At 43.5% G+C, this 19,616-nt stretch overlaps 1 protein-coding gene across 1 annotated transcript; it reads left to right on the top strand.

Annotated features, from left to right (window-relative positions):
• The first annotated feature begins 5,583 nt into the window (after positions 1-5,583).
• On the top strand, positions 5,584-11,377 carry WNT8A (Wnt family member 8A). Its single transcript, XM_019424244.2, has 6 exons — positions 5,584-5,651; positions 5,748-5,781; positions 5,995-6,133; positions 8,050-8,175; positions 8,877-9,019; positions 10,410-11,377. Exons 1-6 carry the CDS (start codon positions 5,584-5,586, stop codon positions 10,929-10,931), a joined length of 1,032 nt encoding a protein of 343 aa, XP_019279789.1. The 3' UTR covers positions 10,932-11,377.
• Positions 11,378-19,616: the final 8,239 nt, after the last annotated feature.

Below are 19,616 nucleotides of genomic sequence, written 5' to 3'. Positions count from 1 at the left end.
GAAATCCCTCAATCCTGGGCAAACCTGGATAGGATCCAGGTTTTCTCGGCCTCAACTCACTGTGTGACCCTGAGTAATTCCCCTCTCTCTGGGCCTCAGTTACCTCATAAAATGGGACCCTCTATATCAGACACTGTTCTATGAATTGTCTCTAGAATTTTTTTTTTTTTTAAGTAGGCTCCATGCCCAGTCTATAGCCCAGTGAGGGGCTTGAATTCACAACCCTGAGATCAAGACCTGAACTGAGATCAAGAGTCAGACACTTAGCTTAACCGACTGAGCCACCCAGGTACCCCGAGTCCTCTAGATTTTTTGAAGCTGGGTACAACAAGGGTGACTCTGGCCTATTCCTCATTTATTATAGCCTTCAGCACCTCCCATAGGATTCTTGGAACCTCAACATCCTATAAAATTAGAGGCAGAAGAGGCCTTCAGAATTATCTGATCTGGCCTCCTTTCTAGTTCTATGAACATATTTCCAGAGGTGCATGCATTTATTCATTGGATTCTACTTTCTGCCCTACATTATAGTTATTCACTTTAGCCTCTGTTTACAAGACACTAAGCTCCTTGAGGGCAGGTAGCAAGACTTATAGCTCAGCAAGAGTTAAAACCTTGTGCATAAATGGAATAGACAAATATTTGGTGTTAAATTCCACATAGAAATCTTTTGCACTGGGACACCTGGTGGATCAATCAGCTGAGTGTTCAACTTCAGCTCAGGTCATGATCTCAATGGTTTGTGAGTTCAAGCCCCACATTGGACTCACTGCTCACTTCAAATCTTCTGTCCTCCCTTCTCTCTGCCTCTTCCCTGCTCTCTCGCTCTCTCTCTATCTCAAAAATAAATAAAACATAAAAAAAAATATTTTGCACTGTATCTCCAAATAATGTAGAGGGAGAACACAGTCTCCATTAGTGTGCTGGGAGCACAGTTTGTCCCAGCTCAGAAAGCTGACTGGTAAATCCTCAGAAATTTTGCAAACTGGTTGCTAAACACAGTGATTATTAAAAATTGAGTAGATTTTATCGAGAGTAGAGCATGCAACTCTTGATCTAGGGGTTGTGAGTTCAAGTCCCAGGATGGGTGTAGAGATTACTTCAAAATAAAATCTTAAAGGGTGCCTGAGTGGCTCATTTGGTTAAGTATCCAACTTTGGCTCAGGTCATGATCTTGCAGTTTATGAGTTCGAGCCCCACGTCGGGCTCTGTGCTGACAGCTCAGAGCCTGGAACCTGCTCCAGATTCTGTGTCTTCCTCTCTCTCTCTCTGTCCCTTCCCCACTCACCCTCTGTCTCTGTCTCTCTCTCTCTCTCTCTCAATAAATAAACATTAAAATAAATTTTTTTAATAAAATAAAATCTTTAAAAAATTAAATTACATGAACAAATTATATTGAAAATAAAGATGACAAGTACTCAAAATTAATCTTTTCCGAATTATTTTCTGACATTTTACTATTATCTATACTCTTAAGGTTATTTATATGTCTATTACACCTATATGATAGAATACTATATAATGATGTGATACTGTTCATTTCTTCCTAAGTCCATGATGGTAGTTTGAAATAGGCCATGGTGGGAGTATTTACACCATGGAAATCAACAAACACTACCAATCATGGCTCCTGTCACACCACAGCTGGTTGTTAAGCACTACTTACCAGCATGCCATTGGTTCAGAGACACTCTTGTCTTGTGACAGGCCCACTCTACCTCCCTGTCATCATCTCCTGTGGTCTTCAGATCCAGATTTCCCTTCCTGGAAAAGAAAAACCAAAAGTTGGATCATCACTTAAAAACTAATGAGACAGGGACACCTGAGTGGCTTAGTCAGTTAAGTATCCAACTTGGACTCAGGTCATGATCTTGTAGTCCGTGAGTTCAAGCCCTGTGTCGGTCTCTGTGCTGACAGCTCAGAGCCTGGAGCCTGCTTCAGATTCTGTGTCTCCCTCTCTCTCTGTCCCTCCCCTGTTCTCTCTCTCTCTCTCTCTCTCTCTCAAAAATAAATAAACATTAAAAAAGAAAAAAAGAAAGAAAACTAATGAGATAAAGGGGCACCTGGGCAGCTCAGTCGGTTAAACAGCCAGCTCTTGGTTTCAGCTCAGATCACGATCTCAGGGTTCATGAGTCTGAGCCCCACATCAGGCTCTGTGCTGACAGTGGCAGAGCCTGCTTGGGATTCTCTCTCTCCCTCTCTCTCTGTTCCTCCCCAGCTCTCTCACAGTCTCTCTCTCTCAAAATAAACTTTAAACAAACAAAACAACTAATGAGATAGGATGGCTGGCTTAGTTGGTAGAGCATGGGACTCTCAACCTTTGATGGGAGCCTACTTAAACAGTCAAGCAAACAATTAATGAGACAATAGAGTTGGGGTTAAGGAAATGGATGCACAATGACTGTAAATGATTGGTAGACTCCAGTGTGGAGTGTCTATCTCTGGTTCATCTCTCTGTCCACATGAAGGACTTCCATCAGTCCAGCACAGGGATCTTATGTAGACATAGACCCAAAACACTCTGAACAAAGCATTGGTTGTTCTCTAGGTATCTGTCTTACAGATCTGTCCTGATGGCCAACTAAAGGATTCAAAGATAAATAAGATGAATCCATATGAAGAGCTAGGGAAGACAAGACTTCCCCATTTCTGGCCTATAATTACCTTGGGGACTAATAAATTTTGTAAACCTTAAAAGTAGGATTACAACATGTAGAAAGCTGGGGAAGTCTATAGAAGTCATTCATTGTTCAACATTTTCTGCATTCCCTCATTTTACGATGAAAAAACTGAGTCCACGTGGTAATAAATAGTTTACCCAAGGTTATACCACAAATTAGTGGCCAAAGCAGAAGGCTCCTAAGACCTGGGAGTAAAGTCCTTTCTTAACATCCTAAATTCCCATTGGAGAAATTATGTGAGCTTTGGAGAATCTGAGCGGAAATATACACAATGTTTGCACACAAAAAGCTCACTACCTTCTCCTGTTTCCTATAGGGGATACAGAAAAATAAGACCCAGGTGCTCACACACAGGAAGTGAAAGTGGAGTCGTTCCTAAAACTCTTTCAAGGAGCATGGCGGGGACTACCTCAGGGCTAACGGTGCTCTGACCCAACAGTGAGTGGCACGGAAATCAACACTGCTGTCTTAAGAAGGTAAAGTTAGGGGCGCCTGGGTGGCGCAGTCGGTTAAGCGTCCGACTTCAGCCAGGTCACGATCTCGCGGTCCGTGAGTTCGAGCCCCGCGTCAGGCTCTGGGCTGATGGCTCGGAGCCTGGAGCCTGTTTCCGATTCTGTGTCTCCCTCTCTCTCTGCCCCTCCCCCGTTCATGCTCTGTCTCTCTCTGTCCCAAAAATAAATAAAAAATGTTGAAAAAAAAAATTAAAAAAAAAAAAAAAAAGAAGGTAAAGTTAAACATTAGATTCTTTTTTTTTAAATTTTTTAAAATGCTTATTTATTTTTGAGAGGGAGAGAGACAGAGAGCAAGCAGGACAGTGGCAGAGAGAGAGGAAGACACAGAACCCGAAGCAGGTTGCAGGCTCTGAGCTGTTGGCACAGAGCCAATGTGGGGCTTGAACTCACGAACCATGAGATCATGACCTGAGCTGAAGCTGGACGCTTAACCGACTAAGCCACCCAGGCACCCCAGACATTAGATTCTTGACTGGGGAAAGTAGGAGGCAAACTCAGTGGGCTTTTCCCAAGTGACTCAAGTCTCAGATACCTCTTTTCCCCAAGGAGAGAAGCCCACAAGCAAGCAGAGGAAGACAGTTAGTTGCTGGGCCAAGAGGAAGAGCTTTAGTTCATTAAGGACACTTTGCATTTGTGACATTCGCACCTATCCTCTTAGAAAAATGAAACAGAAAAAAATATATATACAAATTAGGAGCCCAAATTTCTTATCATTAGATTCAGCATATCTAAAATTATTACATCAAAATGCTGCAAAAATTTCTAAACACTTTCATTTCTGTACTTAGGTAACAGGTAACAGTTCACACACTAACACCAATCCTAGCCCATACTTTGAGTGCACTGCCCTAACAAAAAAGCCTGATCACTCCTTGGCCCCTGGAGCTCCTTTGGTGGGGGGGAGTGCTTGAGCTCCCTTTCTCACCCAAATCAGGCACCAGAGGGCTGGGATGTGATCTAGATATTCAGGGTCACAGGGTGCTGAGTCAGGATGGTGCCTCTTCAGCCCTAGAAAAGAGTTTCACCAACCAAGTAGGAGCTCCACCCCTTCACTATGTGCCCAAACCTACCTAAATGGTGCCTCAGGTCCCTACTAGGGGCCACAATTTCTTTCTTTCATTCATTTGTTCATTCATTCATCTGTTCTCTCATCCAGGCATCATCTCAAGCACTAAAGTCAATCTAGAAGAGAGATTCCTGGGGTGCCTGGCTGGCTCAGTCAGTAGAACATGTAACTCTTGATCTCAGGGTCATGGGTTCAAGCCCCATGTTGGACATAGAGATTACTTAAAAAACAAAATAACAAAAAATAAAATAAAACAAAATAAAATAAAATTAAATTAAAAAATAAAATAAAATATTCTTGCCTAAGGAGCTGATGTCCTAGCAACAGACTGGTGTCAGAAGGGCATCAGTCCTGGGGTGCCTGGATGGCCCAGTCAGTTAAGCGTCTGACTTTGGCTCAGGTTATGATCTTGTGGTTTGTGAGTTCAAGCCCTGCGTCAGGCTCTGTGCTGACAGCTCCGAGTCTGCTTCAGATTCTGTCTCTCCCTCTCTCTCTCTGTCCCCTGCCAACTCGTGGTCTCTTTCTGTCTCTCTCGCTCTCTATCTCAAAAACAAAGAAAGAAAGTCATCAATCTTTTCAAATACAGCCCTGGGTGGCCCGAAGATTGATTCTCACATATAAAATGAAAGACCTTCTAGGAATGAAGGAAATTTACCAGAACTTACTTTGGTGGAATGTAATAGAAGGGCCTATTACAGAGATACCCTCTGAAGTGATCTGTTTCATGGTCCCATGATTCCATGACTTTACAGTCACCAAGGAAGGAGGTAGGAAAGGTGCATTCACTTACTTTGGGAAAATGAGTAGTAGAGGGTCCCCAGTAGGGTTCCTCTATAATTATTAATACTGGGGAAGAAGGCAGGACAAAGAGTGAGGTCTCACTGACAGATGAGGACACTGTAGCTCTGAGGAATTGGTGACCTACCTTGAGGGTTAGGAACCTCATCTGCTCCAGCCTACAAGACTCTGAGAAACGAGCCATCAAGTAGGAAGAGACAAATCTGATTTATAGAGGAAAGAAACCTCAAGGGTAAGGAAAGGCTTCAGCCCTTCTGTCAGCCTGAGAGGGAAGAAGGGCTGGCAGGGCGGGGTGGGGCGGGGCTTTCCTTGGAGGTTTTGGGCTGAGTCCTTCCTTCCTGGTCCCCCATTGGGTCAGTGGCTCCTGCAGTCCTGCCAGTGAGGGACAAATGAGAAGAGCTGTTGATTTTTCCCCCTTGGCCATTCAGAATTTCCCCACGTAAATACTGAGAAAGACCCTGCCCTCTCCTCACTTCTCTGGAGTTGGCCCTGGGCTGGACCTGGTCCCCTGGGGGTGAGCAGGGCCATGGGAGACCTGTTTATGCTCAGGGTGGCTGTTGGCATATGTTATGCCACCTTCAGTGCCTCTGCCTGGTAAGTCCTTGCCCCCCCACCACCACTCCCCACCAAGGAAACCCCCATTATATCATCCCCATTCACCATTTGCCTCACTTTTTCTCTTTTTGATAGGTCAGTGAATAATTTCCTGATAACAGGCCCTAAGGTAGGATGGTCTCTGGCTTCTGTTTTTACCCATCTGGGTTCCTAAGGGAACTCTTTTGGGGAAAGAAAAGAGGGGAGGGGAGACAGATGGGGGAACCCATAAGTTTTCCTTAATGGAGAGCTAACCCATTTGAGTCCTGCCTGCTCCCCTGCTCCCCCCAGACAACCTGACCTGAGCCAGAGCTGAACTTCATAGCCCTTTTCCCTTTGCCAGGCCTATCTGACCTACACTACTAGTGTGGCCCTGGGTGCCCAGAGTGGCATTGAGGAGTGTAAGTTCCAATTTGCTTGGGAACGCTGGAACTGCCCGGAAAATGCTCTCCAGCTGTCCACTCACAACAGGTTGAGAAGTGGTAAGTTTGTGCACCTGCACAAGGGGGTATATGTGCATGGAGGTGGGTTTGCAGTATGTGTGTATGTTGTATGTATAACATATATATGCACAGTGAAATGAAAAAGTTATCAGTGAAAGGCTGATCTGCCATTTCCTTGCTGTGAAACCTTGAAATGAGTTACTTCCCCTCTCTTACCCCAGTTTTGTCATTTGGTCAATAAGGCCAGCTCTATTTAGGTCACCAGGAGTAATGAGGGCTAACAAAGCTGGCTTAGGAAAGAGAAAAGGACTTTTACTTCCTTCTGACATGAAGCGGGAGCCATGTAATAATCATAATGATTGTGGCTACCATTTATTGAGCTGGTATCTTACTAAACTCTTTAAAAAATCATTGTCCCATTTCATTTCCACACACTCCCCATTCTGAGTGTCTACTCCATGGGAAGATATTTCTCTTCGCCACTATCATCTTCTTTACTACTCCCCACCTCTTCTCAGGCACCTCTTTATTGTTTCTATATAAACAACTTTTATGCAAACTACTACACACAGTTAAAAACAGCTGCACTGGTGCATACACACACGCACACCTCCACATGAGACACAGCTCAGTGTGATCTTTCAGCATCTCTGTTGTTGGGATTTTATGACAGCTGGGCAGATGGGAAACTCCTCCAAGGCTGCAAACACAGAGTCCTTTCCCTATTTTTAATTCATGTAACTCAGTGCAAGGTAAGTGTATACAAACACACAAATATGGGCATGCATTTTAAAAATAGAGATTATTACATTTTATAGAAATACTTTTGGGGGCACCTGGGTGGCTCAGTCAGTTAAACATCCGACTTATTTTTTTTAAGGGTAATTTTAAAATTAAAAAAATTCTTTTTCACTGTTTATTTTTGAGAGAGAGACAGAGCACTAATGGGGGTGGGGCAGAGAGAGAGGGAGACACAGAATCTGAAGCAGGCTCCAGGCTGTGAGCTGTCAGCACAGAGCCTAACACAGGGCTCAAACCCATGAAAACCCATGAACCACCAGATCATGACCTAAGCCAAAGTCAGACGCTTACCTGACTGAGCCACCCAGGCACCCCTATAATTTTTTTTAAGTTTATTCATTTTGAGAGAGCGAGTGAGCCAGGGAGGGGCAGAGAGAGAAGGAGTGATAGAGAATCCCAGGCAGGCTTCACACTGCTAGCATGGAGCCTGATATGGGCCTCAAACCCAAGAACCATGAGATCATGACCTGAGACGAAACCAAGAGTCAGACACCAGCTGAGTCACTCAGGCACCCCAAGCATCTGACTCTTGATCTCGGCTCAGGTCATGATCTCATGGTTTGTGAGTTCAAGCCCTTTATCGGGCTCGGTGCTAATGATGCAGATCCTGCGTGGGATTCTGTCTCTCCTTCTCTCTGCCCATTGCCTGCCTCTCTCTCTCTCTCTCTCTCTCTCTCTCTCTCTCTCTCTCTTCTCTCTCTCTCTCTCTCTCCCCCTCTCTCTCAAAATACATAAATAAACAAACAAACAAATAAACTTAACAACAAAACAAAAAGAGATATTTTTGTATTCACCTCACTGAGTCCTCACTGCCTGAGGACTAGAAGCAGTGGCTAATGAACAGAAGCCCAGGCTGGTTTTCAAGAGAGCAGGGTCTTGGTCCCAGTACAAGGGGTAAGGAGAGTGGCTTTGATCTCATCACTGTCTCTCTGGGCTTTACTTTCCCCATCTGTACATGGGGATGCTCATGTCTGTGTGAATGACAGTAAGGATGCTGGAAAGACACGCACTGTTCTCTCAAGTAGAAGAAAGAGTATCCTCTTCAACCCAAAGGGGGCAGGGGAGAGGGGAGAGAAAGAGCATTGCTTTTCCAAAGCCTCTGCTTTTTTGGGTCATCAGAGCCCAAGTTTCCAGTCCCCTCTCTCTCTCCAAAGCCACCAGGGAGACTTCCTTCATTCATGCAATCAGCTCTGCTGGAGTCATGTACACCATTACCAAGAACTGTAGCATGGGTGACTTTGAAAACTGTGGCTGTGATGAGTCAAAAAATGGAAAAACAGGTAAGTTGTGCTCTCTGATGTGGGTGGGTAGAAGTGAGGGATGCAGAGCTACATTCAGGCTAAGGTCTTCCAGGAAAAGGTGGACACATTTCCCTCAAATCCCTAGATACTAGCAGCAACTTCTTGGTGGGAGGTCCTGAACCTATAGTCTCCCAAGAGTTGAGCCTGGGTCCCTGATTACAGGATCACCAAGTAGCATTGAACTCTAGAACTAACAAGGCATTTAGGAATTAGAAGGCCAAAGAGAGTTTAAAGCCAACCCTCATATTTCAGTCTGAGAACAGTTTGGCCATAATCCAGAGCTACTCAGTTACTTGTACACCATCTAAGAGAATCAGATTTGTCATTAATGAGGGAGGAGATGGCTCTAACAAGACTACTGTAAGATAATGGTACAGAATTCCAGAATGTTTGAGCTGCAATGAACCTCTGAGATCATCTAGGTCAGGCTCAGTATGCCTCCTTTACTGTGGGTATAGAAACTAACTGCCTAGAGATAGAAAGTACCTGAGGGTGAGCACTTGGCTTTGGGAAGAGGACCTCACCCACCCACCCTGAGCACCTCCACATCCCTGTTTCACCTGCAGCTATAGCTTTACACTCTTCTAGGGCTCTTGGGGGATGGTTAGCCAAAGTGACCTAGACTCTTCTGAAATTGACCAGGAATATGTGTGCAGAACTTACTCTTTCCTTATGTATAGGAGGTCATGGCTGGATCTGGGGAGGCTGCAGCGACAATGTGGAATTTGGGGAAAGGATCTCCAAACTCTTTGTGGACAGCCTGGAAAAGGGAAAGGATGCCAGAGCCGTGATGAATCTTCACAACAATAGGGCAGGCAGGCTGGTAGGTATAGGAGTCCACCAGTGAACTCTCAGTTTCAGTACTGGCAATAGCCTCACATCTGTACAGCTTACCAAGAGCTGTCTCATACCCATATGTCATCCATACAGCAGTTATCAGGACTGGGAGGGCTACCCCCAGTCTCTGAATGACAACACCAGTTCAGGCTGAGCCAAGTGGCTTGGCCAAGGCAATACAACTAACTAATAAGCGTCAGAACCAGGCAATAAACTCAGATCTTCTACTTTAGTCTTATCCCTAAACATTATGGTCTAGCCCCTTCCACAGGCAGGTTTCTGAGAACACAGAACAATATAGTACCAAAGCCTTGCTTCTATGACTTAAAATTTTACCCATTTCAACTGCATGTTCTAGGAAATTGATGGGGGTTTTCATCCAACCTGTGTCCTAAAATATGTCTGGGCTTCGAGGGATTGGGACTGATCTGGGCTTCTGTGGAGGGTCTATTCTACCCCAAAACTTCGATTATTCTGAACTCAAATCTGGAAACAAGTTGGATTTAGTGCTAAGAGCAGAAAAATTTCCCTTTGAACCTACATCTGGATGACCTAGTTGCCCAGGGCAAGGGTAAGAGGTTTTCAAGGCAATTAATTACACTCATGGGTAATTGCCTCAAGGGTAAGCGTTCAGACTGCAGGAGCTTCCCTCCCTCTGGGAGAGGACAAATCAAAACCCTTACAAATACTCCAGGTCCCACTTTCAAGACAATAACAGTGCCAATGATCATATTTTCCCCTTTACACAGTACTTTCTTGATCATTCTTATTCCAATGAGAGAGAGAAACAGGCTCAACAAGTGATGGAGTTGGGCCTAGAGCCCAAGGTTTCTGATTCCAGTAACCTCAACACTTGCCTGACTTTCCCGAAGAATACCCAAGGGAGCTTTAAAATTACCCACACTGGGGGCACCTGGGTGGCTCAGTCGGTTAAGCGGCCGACTTCGGGTCAGGTCATGATCTCACGGTCCGTGAGTTCAAGCCCCGGTTCGGGCTCTGTGCTGACAGCTCAGAGCCTGGAGCCTGTTTCAGATCCTGTGTCTCCCTCTCTCTGACCCTCCCCTGTTCATGCTCTATCTCTCCCTGTCTCAAAAATAAATAAAACGTTTAAAAAAAAAAATTTAAAATCAACTACTTTAAAAAAAATAAATAAATAAAATAAAATTACCCACACTGAGGCCTTTATACCCCTGAACATTCCAATTGAGAAGATCTGAGGTGGGGCCCAAGAATAAGTGTTTTTCACAGGCCTCTCCAGTAATTCTGATGCCCTCCAAAGTTAAGAAGCTCAACTCTAAAATATTCCATTTAATTACTAGCCTTTGGGTCTTCCCTACCCAGAGTCATTCTTTTTCGTTCTCTTTCTCTCTCTGAAGGCAGTGAGAGCCATTATGAAAAGGACCTGCAAATGTCATGGCATCTCTGGAAGCTGCAGTATCCAGACATGCTGGCTGCAGCTGGCTGACTTCCGGGAGATGGGAGACTACCTGAAGGCCAAGTACGAACGGGCCCTGAAAATCGAGATGGATAAGCGCCAGTTAAGGGCTGGGAACAGTGCTGAGGGCCACTGGGCACCCACTGAGGGATTCCTTCCTAGTGCAGAGGCTGAGCTGATCTTTTTGGAGGAATCACCAGATTACTGTACCCGCAATTCCAGCCTGGGCATCTATGGCACAGAAGGTCGGGAGTGTCTGCAGAATAGCCACAACACATCCAGGTGGGAGCAACGCAGCTGTGGGCGCTTGTGCACCGAGTGTGGCCTGCAGGTGGAGGAGAGAAGAACTGAGGCTATCAGCAGCTGTAACTGCAAATTCCAGTGGTGTTGCACAGTCAGGTGTGACCAGTGTAGGCATGTGGTAAACAAGTACTACTGCACAAGCTCCCCAGGCAGTGCTTGATAGCACCCCACTCAAATTCACTTGCTCAGTTGCATGACAATGGAAGCGGACACAGCTTCTTTCACAGAGAGAGTGAATTCGAAAACAACTGGAACATCACAGGGTTGGCCTGTAGTCGTCTTCATATCTACTATTCATGGGGGGAATGGAGGCCCAAGGTTATACAGCATATTCTCCACAGAGTTGAAATTGGAACCTGGGGATTCTAACTTGGGCAGACCCCATTTCATCTTTCTTGTAAGTTATTTCCTGGTCTTTGTGCCTGTACTTTTGCAGCTTGTTAAAGGGGAGTTTGGTTTGGGGGTCATATCCAGAAGGACCCTCAAAGTACTTGTTGCTGTAAGTTTCAAATCACATCCAACCCAGCTGTGCTGCTGAGAATCAGAGGGAATTAAAGAGTTCTGACAAGACTCCTGAAGGAGCAACCTTCCCCTGTGCTTTCTGGCTCCAGGAAGACCAACTATATGTTCATGAAGACAGATAAGTGGGGCAGAGACCTTATATCTGCCCAGTGGGAGGTTTTTAGGGTGTTGAGTTTTTCATCTGAGTATGCACTTTTATAAAGTTCTCAGGGGGCTTGACTGGCTCAGTCAATAGAGCATGTGACTGTTGATCTTGGAGTTTTGAGTTCAAGCCCCACATTGCATGTAGAGCTTACTTAAAAAAAAAAAAAATTCTTCTCATAAAACCCTGGGGAAACCAGGACCCCAACATAAGCTGAGGACTTTTCCAGCTCAGAAACCATCTCTCTAGCCATAGAAAAAGGATGGTCACAGTAAGTGGACAGGTGACTCCAAAGTTACCTAGACAAGTCTCCTCCTGCCCCAATCATGCACCCAAAGAGGGATTTTTTCCCCCCAAAGAGCTGTAAAATGACTGTTTTGTTATTTTCCCAGATTGGGAATTCAACTTCATTTTGCAATAAATGCTAAAATATATATCAATCTGAGACCTTTTATTTCTCTCTTTGGAAACCTTAGGATAAGAAAGGGAATGGGAAACCCTGCTTCTATATTCCAATTATACACAAGGCTAAGGGGAAAATGGAAATATCCAACCCCCTTGATATAAGTGTTTGAGAGAGAATAAAATTGAGGACCAGGAACTGGCCAATAAGAAAATAATCCAGACTCCTAGATTTAGAAGGTATTACCCTTAATACAATCTAAGAAACTTGAGGAACAAGGAAGCCCTTTCAACTTGAACCATACTCAAAGTGTGTTTGTGCTTTTAAACTTGGGCTTCCTGGGGTATCTGTATGCCTCAGGGAGAACGTGGGCAAGAGACTAGGAAAGTTATGGATTCTATCTTCTTCATTTGCACTTCTACATCTTCCAGTGGCAAACTTTGGAGAAGGAGCTCCTGAGGGCTCAACAACTGATCTCCTAAACCTGAGCATCTCAGCTTTAGGAGTCTCCCCTCTGTGCAAAGACCAACCACCCTGCAGGGAGGAGGTATTTCAGATATGTTGAATAAACAAGTAAAATGAACGATCACCAAGAATGGAAAAACATTCTCAGCTTAATGTTTTAAATCAGAAAACAATTGGGGTGCCTAGGTGGCTCAATCAGTTAAGCTTCACCAAAGTCAGGTCATGATCTCATGGCTAGGATCCTGAGTTCAAGTCCTGCGTCAGGCTCTCTGCTATCAGCACAGAGCCTGCTTCAGATCCTGTCTCCTCCCCTCTCTCTGCCCCTCCTCTGTTCTTTCTCTCTCAAAAATAAATAAACATCAAAAAAATAAATTAGAAAACAATTTAAATGTTCAACAGTAGGGCAAACTAGTTAAATCATGGCCCCACAATGAAATTATCAACCATTAAAATAATATTCTCGAGAAATACTTAGTAACATGAGAAACACACATGATATATTAAATGAATAAAATTAATCATAAAACAGCATGTTGAGGATAACCCAATTTTGTTTTTAAAAATATGAAAATACTCGGGCACCTGGCTGGCTCAGGTGACAGAGCACATGACTCCTGATCTTGGGGTTGGGAGTTCAAGCCCCACACTGGGCATAGAACTTATGTTTAAAAATGTGAAAATATTTGCTATCATATAATACCAACATAGAGAGATTTGTTTTCCTTTTTGGGTTTTTCTGTATTTTTACACTTGTCTACAAAAAAACAAATATTTTTCTTATCAAAAAATAATGAGTTATTGGGGCACCTGGCTGGCTCAGTTGGTAGAACATGCAACTCTTGATGTCAGGATTATGAGTTAGTGCTCCCTTAAAAAAATAAGTACTTAAAAAATACTTGCCATAAAATACTTTTTTAAAAAAAGAATGAGGGGCGCCTGGGTGGCTCAGTCAGTTAAGCGTCCGACCTCAGCTCAGGTCACGATCTCGCGGTCCATGAGTTCGAGCCCCGCATCAGGCTCTGGGCTGATGGCTCAGAGCCTGGAGCCTGCTTCCAATTCTGTGTCTCCCTCTCTCTCTGCCCCTCCCCCGTTCGTGCTCTGTCTCTCTCTGTCTCAAAAATAAATAAACTTTAAAAACAAAACAAAAAAGAATGAGAGGTGTCTGGATGGCTTAGTTGGTTAAGCGTCTGACTTTGGTTCTGGTCATGATCTCACAGTTTGTGAATTCGAGCCCCACATTGGGCTCCGCGCTGACAGCTAGGAGGCTGAAGCCTGCTTCAGATATGGTGTCTCCTTCTCTTTCTGCCCCCCATCCCCACCTGCTCACACTCTGTCTCTCTCTCTCTCTCTCAAAAATAAACATTAGAAAAAAATTTTAAATTACTAATTTTTTAAAATGCCAACAAGAAATAACCCACCTTTTCTTTCTTTTTCTTTGTTTCTTTGTTTCTTTGTTTGTTTGTCTCTTTCTTTCTTTCTTTCAGTAAAAAAGGAAGGTGAAATATTCCTTTTGGTGCGTTTACAACTACCATAGATGCCAGAGACAAGGAGAAATCCATAAAGTGCAGCCTATGTCAAGGAAAGGGAAGATTTCCTTTACCTCTGTCCTAAGGAAGTTTACAGAAAGACACTACAGTTAGTGACACAGGAAATGTGTGTGTGTTGGTAGTGGAAAGGGGAGCAAGACACTAAGCACAAAAATTATGGTGAAGAAATAGGTAACCAAAACAATAGTACCCTGGGGCTCAGGGGAAAAAAAAATTATAAAACGATCTGGCCTTGATGTCAATCCTTTAATACACATAGATGCCAAAGTGTCCATTATGAAACCTGAGTTGTGACACTGTGCTAGGGAAATGAACAAACTAGATATTCTCCCTTCATTCCTAACTGAATCTCCATCCAAAGGACCCAGGTACCTACCTGATGCTTTGACATTTTCCCCCCAGGACCTCCCCGAGGTTCCCAAATAATCCTGAAGTGGGGGGGGGGGGGGATTCAAAAACAAAACAATTCCCGCTGCCCTGTACAAACATGATCATTCAAGAGGAGCATGCCTTGTGTTTTCTGTGGCTTTATATCTGAGGTCTTCACAGAACAACTGAGAATTCCTACTTCCCCAAAAAGCTCATAGTCTCGCTCCTTCCAAGTCTCTTCCATCCTCATTCATCTTACTTTCATGGCAATCAATCACATCAACCAATCTTCCCACATAGACCCTGAGCCAGGAACTAAAGGAATTTAGATTCTCTACATCCATCACCTTCCTGTCAGGGATTCATTCCAAGGCATTACAGTGTTATTCAGATTCACTAGTTACAACCCTACACTCCTTCCCTTTTGGCTTGTCCTTAACAAACTGGCTATCATTAAGGTGACAAAACAGTAAAACTCCTATGTTCAATAGGTTCAGGGCTCAAGACAGGGAGATTGGCCACAGTCTATGGTAGGTCTTGAAAACCTATTGAAAAAGGAATCAACTCAATAAGGGAATCCTGTCCATGAGCCTATTTGCATATTTCAGATCCAGGCACTGCTTCACATGGCCTGGAGAATAGAAGCCTGTATTTTCTCAGTCTGGATTAAAGGAAAATATGCTTATGTTTGCCAAGCCCCTCTCACCTCATCTCTGCTCCTCTCCCTCTCACCTCCTTTCTCCTCTCCTCCTCCTGGTCCTCATCCTTGTCCTAGTTCTCCTTCCTATCTGACCTTTGCCATGGGTAGAATCAGGGGCTTCTAAGAAAACCATGAGGCTTGTTCCTAGAGTCTCCTAGGGTCCCCTGCCAATCTCCTCAGGGCTTGCTAGGGCTTCCTTGTAACAGTATGGTAAAAAGAAAGTACTTGACCCACTAAGTGTCAAGTACTTAGTATCTATTATATCTTTCAATCCTGGGAACAATCCAATTAGAGAGTTACAATTATTCCCTTCTTATTACTGAGGAAACTGGTTCAGAGAGGTTAAGCACCTAACCTAAAATTAAACACAGGGGGGTGAATTTGAATTCACGCCACTATCACACAAACCAAACCCATACACTTTCTTTACACCACTTAGGCTCTGGAAGCCCAGGGATCTCTGGTGACATTCTTAACTGTTTTGACAGCTTTGTAGAATGACTACCATTCATATGCAGTGAAAGGTGTCCTCTTCTTCCCTCTTCTGCAAGTAGGAGAATTAAATTTCTCAGCCCTTCTCCAGAATGTAGAAACCTAACTTTTGACTTGCAAAGGCCTTCCTTAGAATGATAAAGCAAGATAGCCTGACTCCTGCTGACTTGGGAGGGCAGAATCCTGGTTTGCCAGGGGGTACTCAAAGAAAAATGCTAACAGTTATGGTCTATATTAGAGGTCAAAGTTTCAAAGGAATGTCAAAGGAGGAGTGTTTATTTTAGAGGGTCGAGGAAGGAAAAACAGGATCCAGAGAAAGACAAATTTCTAGCCCCAGATCACAAACTACTTACAATAATTAATCACAAAAGACAGAGAGAGACTGGGCCCAGATACAGATGTTTGGATTGAGGGGAAATGAAATGAAAGCACAGACCAGAGCAAAGTCTTCAGGAGAAGTTAAAGACCTTTGAGTAGGACTATAGCTCTAAACTAGCTAATCCTGCTGCATTCCCTAACAAACAGGGGAATGTTGGGTTCAGAGGAAGAAAGTAACCTGCCCAGGGTCACCAAATGAGATAAGTAAAGAGGTAACACGAGACTCCAAGGCCCTGAACATTCTCCACAGTTGGTGCTCTGCCTACCCTGACAGAATGCCCTTTTCATCAGAAAAGGGATGTTTGGTGACCAGTGGAAGCAATGGGGAAATTAGGCCAAGGCTCCAGGAAGCCTCAGACCACATTAGGCCAGTAAAGGAGTAGGGAGACCAGATAGGGGAACAGAGGACGTAGGTAAGGGAAAAGGCCTGGTGGTGCACCAGGAACCCAAATTCATTCCCACATTCCTCTCTGATTCACAGTTAACTGTGCAAACCTATGTTGGGACTCGGAGGTATTGAGGTCCCTTATCATTTCTTCACCAGGAGCTTCTTGCAGTCTATATGAGATCACTTGATTCAGCCATGTGCTTCTTAACAGAAGAGTTCCTAATCAAACACCTAAGGAGGAGCATACTGTACACTCTTGAAAGACCATCAAGGGGGAAGGAAGCCAGTCCTTCCTTTCCTGTGATAAACTGCTTATCAGTTGCTGCAGGTCTAACCTGAATCAGCACTGCTTTATTTTAAGCCCACCAAATCTTCTAGGATCTCTCATTATGAACCAGGCCTTCAAACTCTCCTTTTCTCCAAGCTAAATAAACCTAATAACTCCAGTTTCTCACTAGTTCTCTCTCACACTCTTTTTCCCAGACTATCTTCAAATGCACCAAATTTAGTCTTCTATGAATAGTTAAGCGGGATACAAACCACATATCCTTCTCAAGTCTCATTGCCATATCCTCTTTGCCCTTAAGTATCTGAAGAATCTACCTATTCTCTGCCAACATAGCACTTTGCCCCTTCAGGCCCTATTTGCATTTCTCCATAACCCAAATTCATTTCTAACCCCCTTCATTTCAGCCAAGTAGCCTTGGTTCTCATCTCCATCAGCTGGGACCTCAAGCAGCAAAGTCCTCCATAGCAAGGGGCTTGCAGTGGCGCAAGGGCAAGAACATGAAACTAACAATCAGGACACACTTTTTTCTCTGCTCTCACCCTTGGAGAACTTACCTACTCTAAAATTCCAGTTTTGTTTCTCTGCTGATGATTCCTAAATCACCACCTCTGTGTAAATTCTAGGCACCACAGCTCTATTGTTTCTTACCATTTCTACCAGAGGGACAGTGGTGACTTTCTCTTATGACTTCTGTTTCTGTCAAGTGGTATAAGGAAACTTTGAGGGACTGAGGATTATTCCTGAATCTTCCCAGACTCAACTTTTCATACTTAATCATCTTCCTTTGGTTTGCCTTCCAAATCTATTCCCTTCTCTTCATTGCCTTTGCCTCCAGTGGACTAACACTTGTACTGTGTAGATGAATTTTGCACTCAATAATTTGTATCTTGCTTCTCAACTCTCTATTTAACTCATTGTTACCACATTTATCTTACTAATATACTACATTCAGTTCATCATCATTTGATCAAAAAACAAAACAAACAAGGACACCTGGCTGGCTCAGTTGGTAGAGCATGCAACTCTTGATCTTGGGGTTGGGAGTTCAAGTCCCACGTTGGAACATAGATTGTACTTGAAATAAAATTTTTAAACCTTTTTAAAAAAAAGAAACATGCAATGTCCTAGAGAATAAAATCCCAGTTCTTTGGCCTACGTTTGAAGTGTCCTAAACTAGACAATATCCCACAGTAAACATTTAAAAATTTTTTCTATACATACATTCTCATAAAAAATGTTTTTGATGAAAAAATTCAAAAATTCAAACAATTTAGAAGTAAATAGATCAGAAAGTGAATAATCAGCTTTACTCCCTTCTTTTTCCAAGCCACTGCCCTTCCTACAGGTCAACTGCTCCTAACTTGCTTTTCCAATTTTATCCTTTGCTTCCTCAGCTCCAGCCAGACCAAGTCATGACAGTTCCTCACATATAGCATTCCCATGCAACTTCTGTGTCCCACTGGAGACCATCTTCTTTCTCCCTGAAATACTTTTGCCCTAACTATTGACTCTCCCTCTCCAAATACTCTGTCCTTAAGGTTTATTAGCTGCTCTTTGAAATTGCCTGCCAATTATTTGATAGAATCTAAATATCGCTACCTATGATATCTAGGCATTATGTCTTTTTCTATGTCTCAACAAGAGGGCTGACAAATCTCCTCCTTGGAGGTAGAACCATGTTACCACCTCTCAGTGCCTCTGTAAGACTCTCACAACACTCTGCATGTGGTGGGTGATTACTGTTCTCCTGACATTAAATAGTTCATGGAATCTCAGAGAAAGGAGACCTAAGTCATCTCCTAGAACCCTCTCACCTTGCAAAAGAGGAAAGTAATTTGTTCACGGTTATTTGCCTATAGGTAAAAGTCAAGATGAAGATAGATTTCATGTCTCCTAATTCCAAGTTCAAGCAAACCCTAGGTCTTTTGCTCTGGGGTGGATCCATACTATTCTCAAAACTAACTAGTGGGGCAATAACTCAGATAGGTAACTGATGGGCGAGGGCTTGGGTGTGCTATGTGAAATTAAAAATTTTTTTTTAATAACAAGAAGAAAAGAGGGGTGCCTGGGTGGCACAGTCAGTTAGGCTTCTGACTCTTGATTTGGGGTTAGGTCATGATCTTGTGGTTCATGGGATCAAGCCCCGCATTGGGCTTGGCACTGACAGTGCAAAGCCTGCTTAGGATTCCCTCTCTCCTCTCTGTCTCTCCCCTGCTCGCACTCTCTCTCTTTCTCTCTCTCTCTCTCAAAATAAAAAAATAAACACTAAAGAAAAAAAGAAGAAGAAAAGAGAAGAACATATGAGGTTCCCAAACACACCCTTACCACTTAAGCCCAAGAAGAAGGAAAAGGTCAGTCCATTCCCTACTCTTCACTGCATGTCCCTTTCTATAGTACTCATTTTAACTTGGCTTTTCCCATATAAAAATATTGTAAGCCACAGGGATGCCTTGTTGGCTCAGTTGTAAGAGCACGCAACTCCTGATCTTGGGGTCATGATTTTGAGCCACACATTCGGTGTACAGATTACTAAAAAAAAATAAATAAATAAACTTGAAAAAAATTGTTGTAGGGTACTTCAGAGTACTTTGGACTTATTTCTGGAAACTCTAGTGCTCTTTTTATTGCTTTATGATTTATGCCTATTGTCCCAAGTATAAATGTAATTGTGTTTCCTTTCACACTGAAAAGTTTCCTGTCTTGATGATGGTTATACACTGATCCTATTTATAACCTATTTCATTCATTCATTCATTTAATAAATATTTACTGAGCACCTACTCTTTTATAGGCATAGAACAAATGCAGGTGATACAGAAGTTCATGACACTGACAGGTCTCTCTCTGCCCTCATGGAACTGGCATTCTAATGAGAACATATACAATGAGCAAATAAAAAATTAAATTATCACACACTGGGATAGAAATAATTATGATTGTTATAAGGCAGCAACATCTTTAGATAAAGTGGTCAGAGAAGGCTTTCTGTGAGTTGACATTTAGGCTGATACTCAGATGAATAGGATCCAATTATAAAAGCTTCAGGATGGGGCGCCTGGGTGGCGCAGTCGGTTAAGCGTCCGACTTCAGCCAGGTCACGATCTCGCGGTCCTTGAGTTCGAGCCCCGTGTCAGGCTCTGGGCTGATGGC

This window comes from Panthera pardus, unplaced genomic scaffold, assembly GCF_024362965.1.
Source record: "Panthera pardus isolate Hobbes unplaced genomic scaffold, ASM2436296v1 HiC_scaffold_2, whole genome shotgun sequence".
Classification (NCBI taxonomy): domain Eukaryota; kingdom Metazoa; phylum Chordata; class Mammalia; order Carnivora; family Felidae; genus Panthera; species Panthera pardus.
The sequence above is the reverse complement of the archived record's forward strand: the minus strand, read 5'-3'. Positions and strand labels throughout refer to the sequence as shown.

What these genes read in the sequence shown, in the direction of transcription:
- WNT8A (XM_019424244.2), top strand. Translation starts at nt 5,584, where the DNA reads ATGGGAGACCTGTTTATGCTCAGGGTGGCTGTTGGCATATGTTATGCC. An exon ending in TCACAACAGGTTGAGAAGTG is followed by an intron (nt 6,134 to 8,049) that starts GTAAGTTTGTGC and finishes CTCTCTCCAAAG; the next exon opens with CCACCAGGGAGACTTCCTTC. An exon ending in ACAATAGGGCAGGCAGGCTG is followed by an intron (nt 9,020 to 10,409) that starts GTAGGTATAGGA and finishes CTCTCTCTGAAG; the next exon opens with GCAGTGAGAGCCATTATGAA.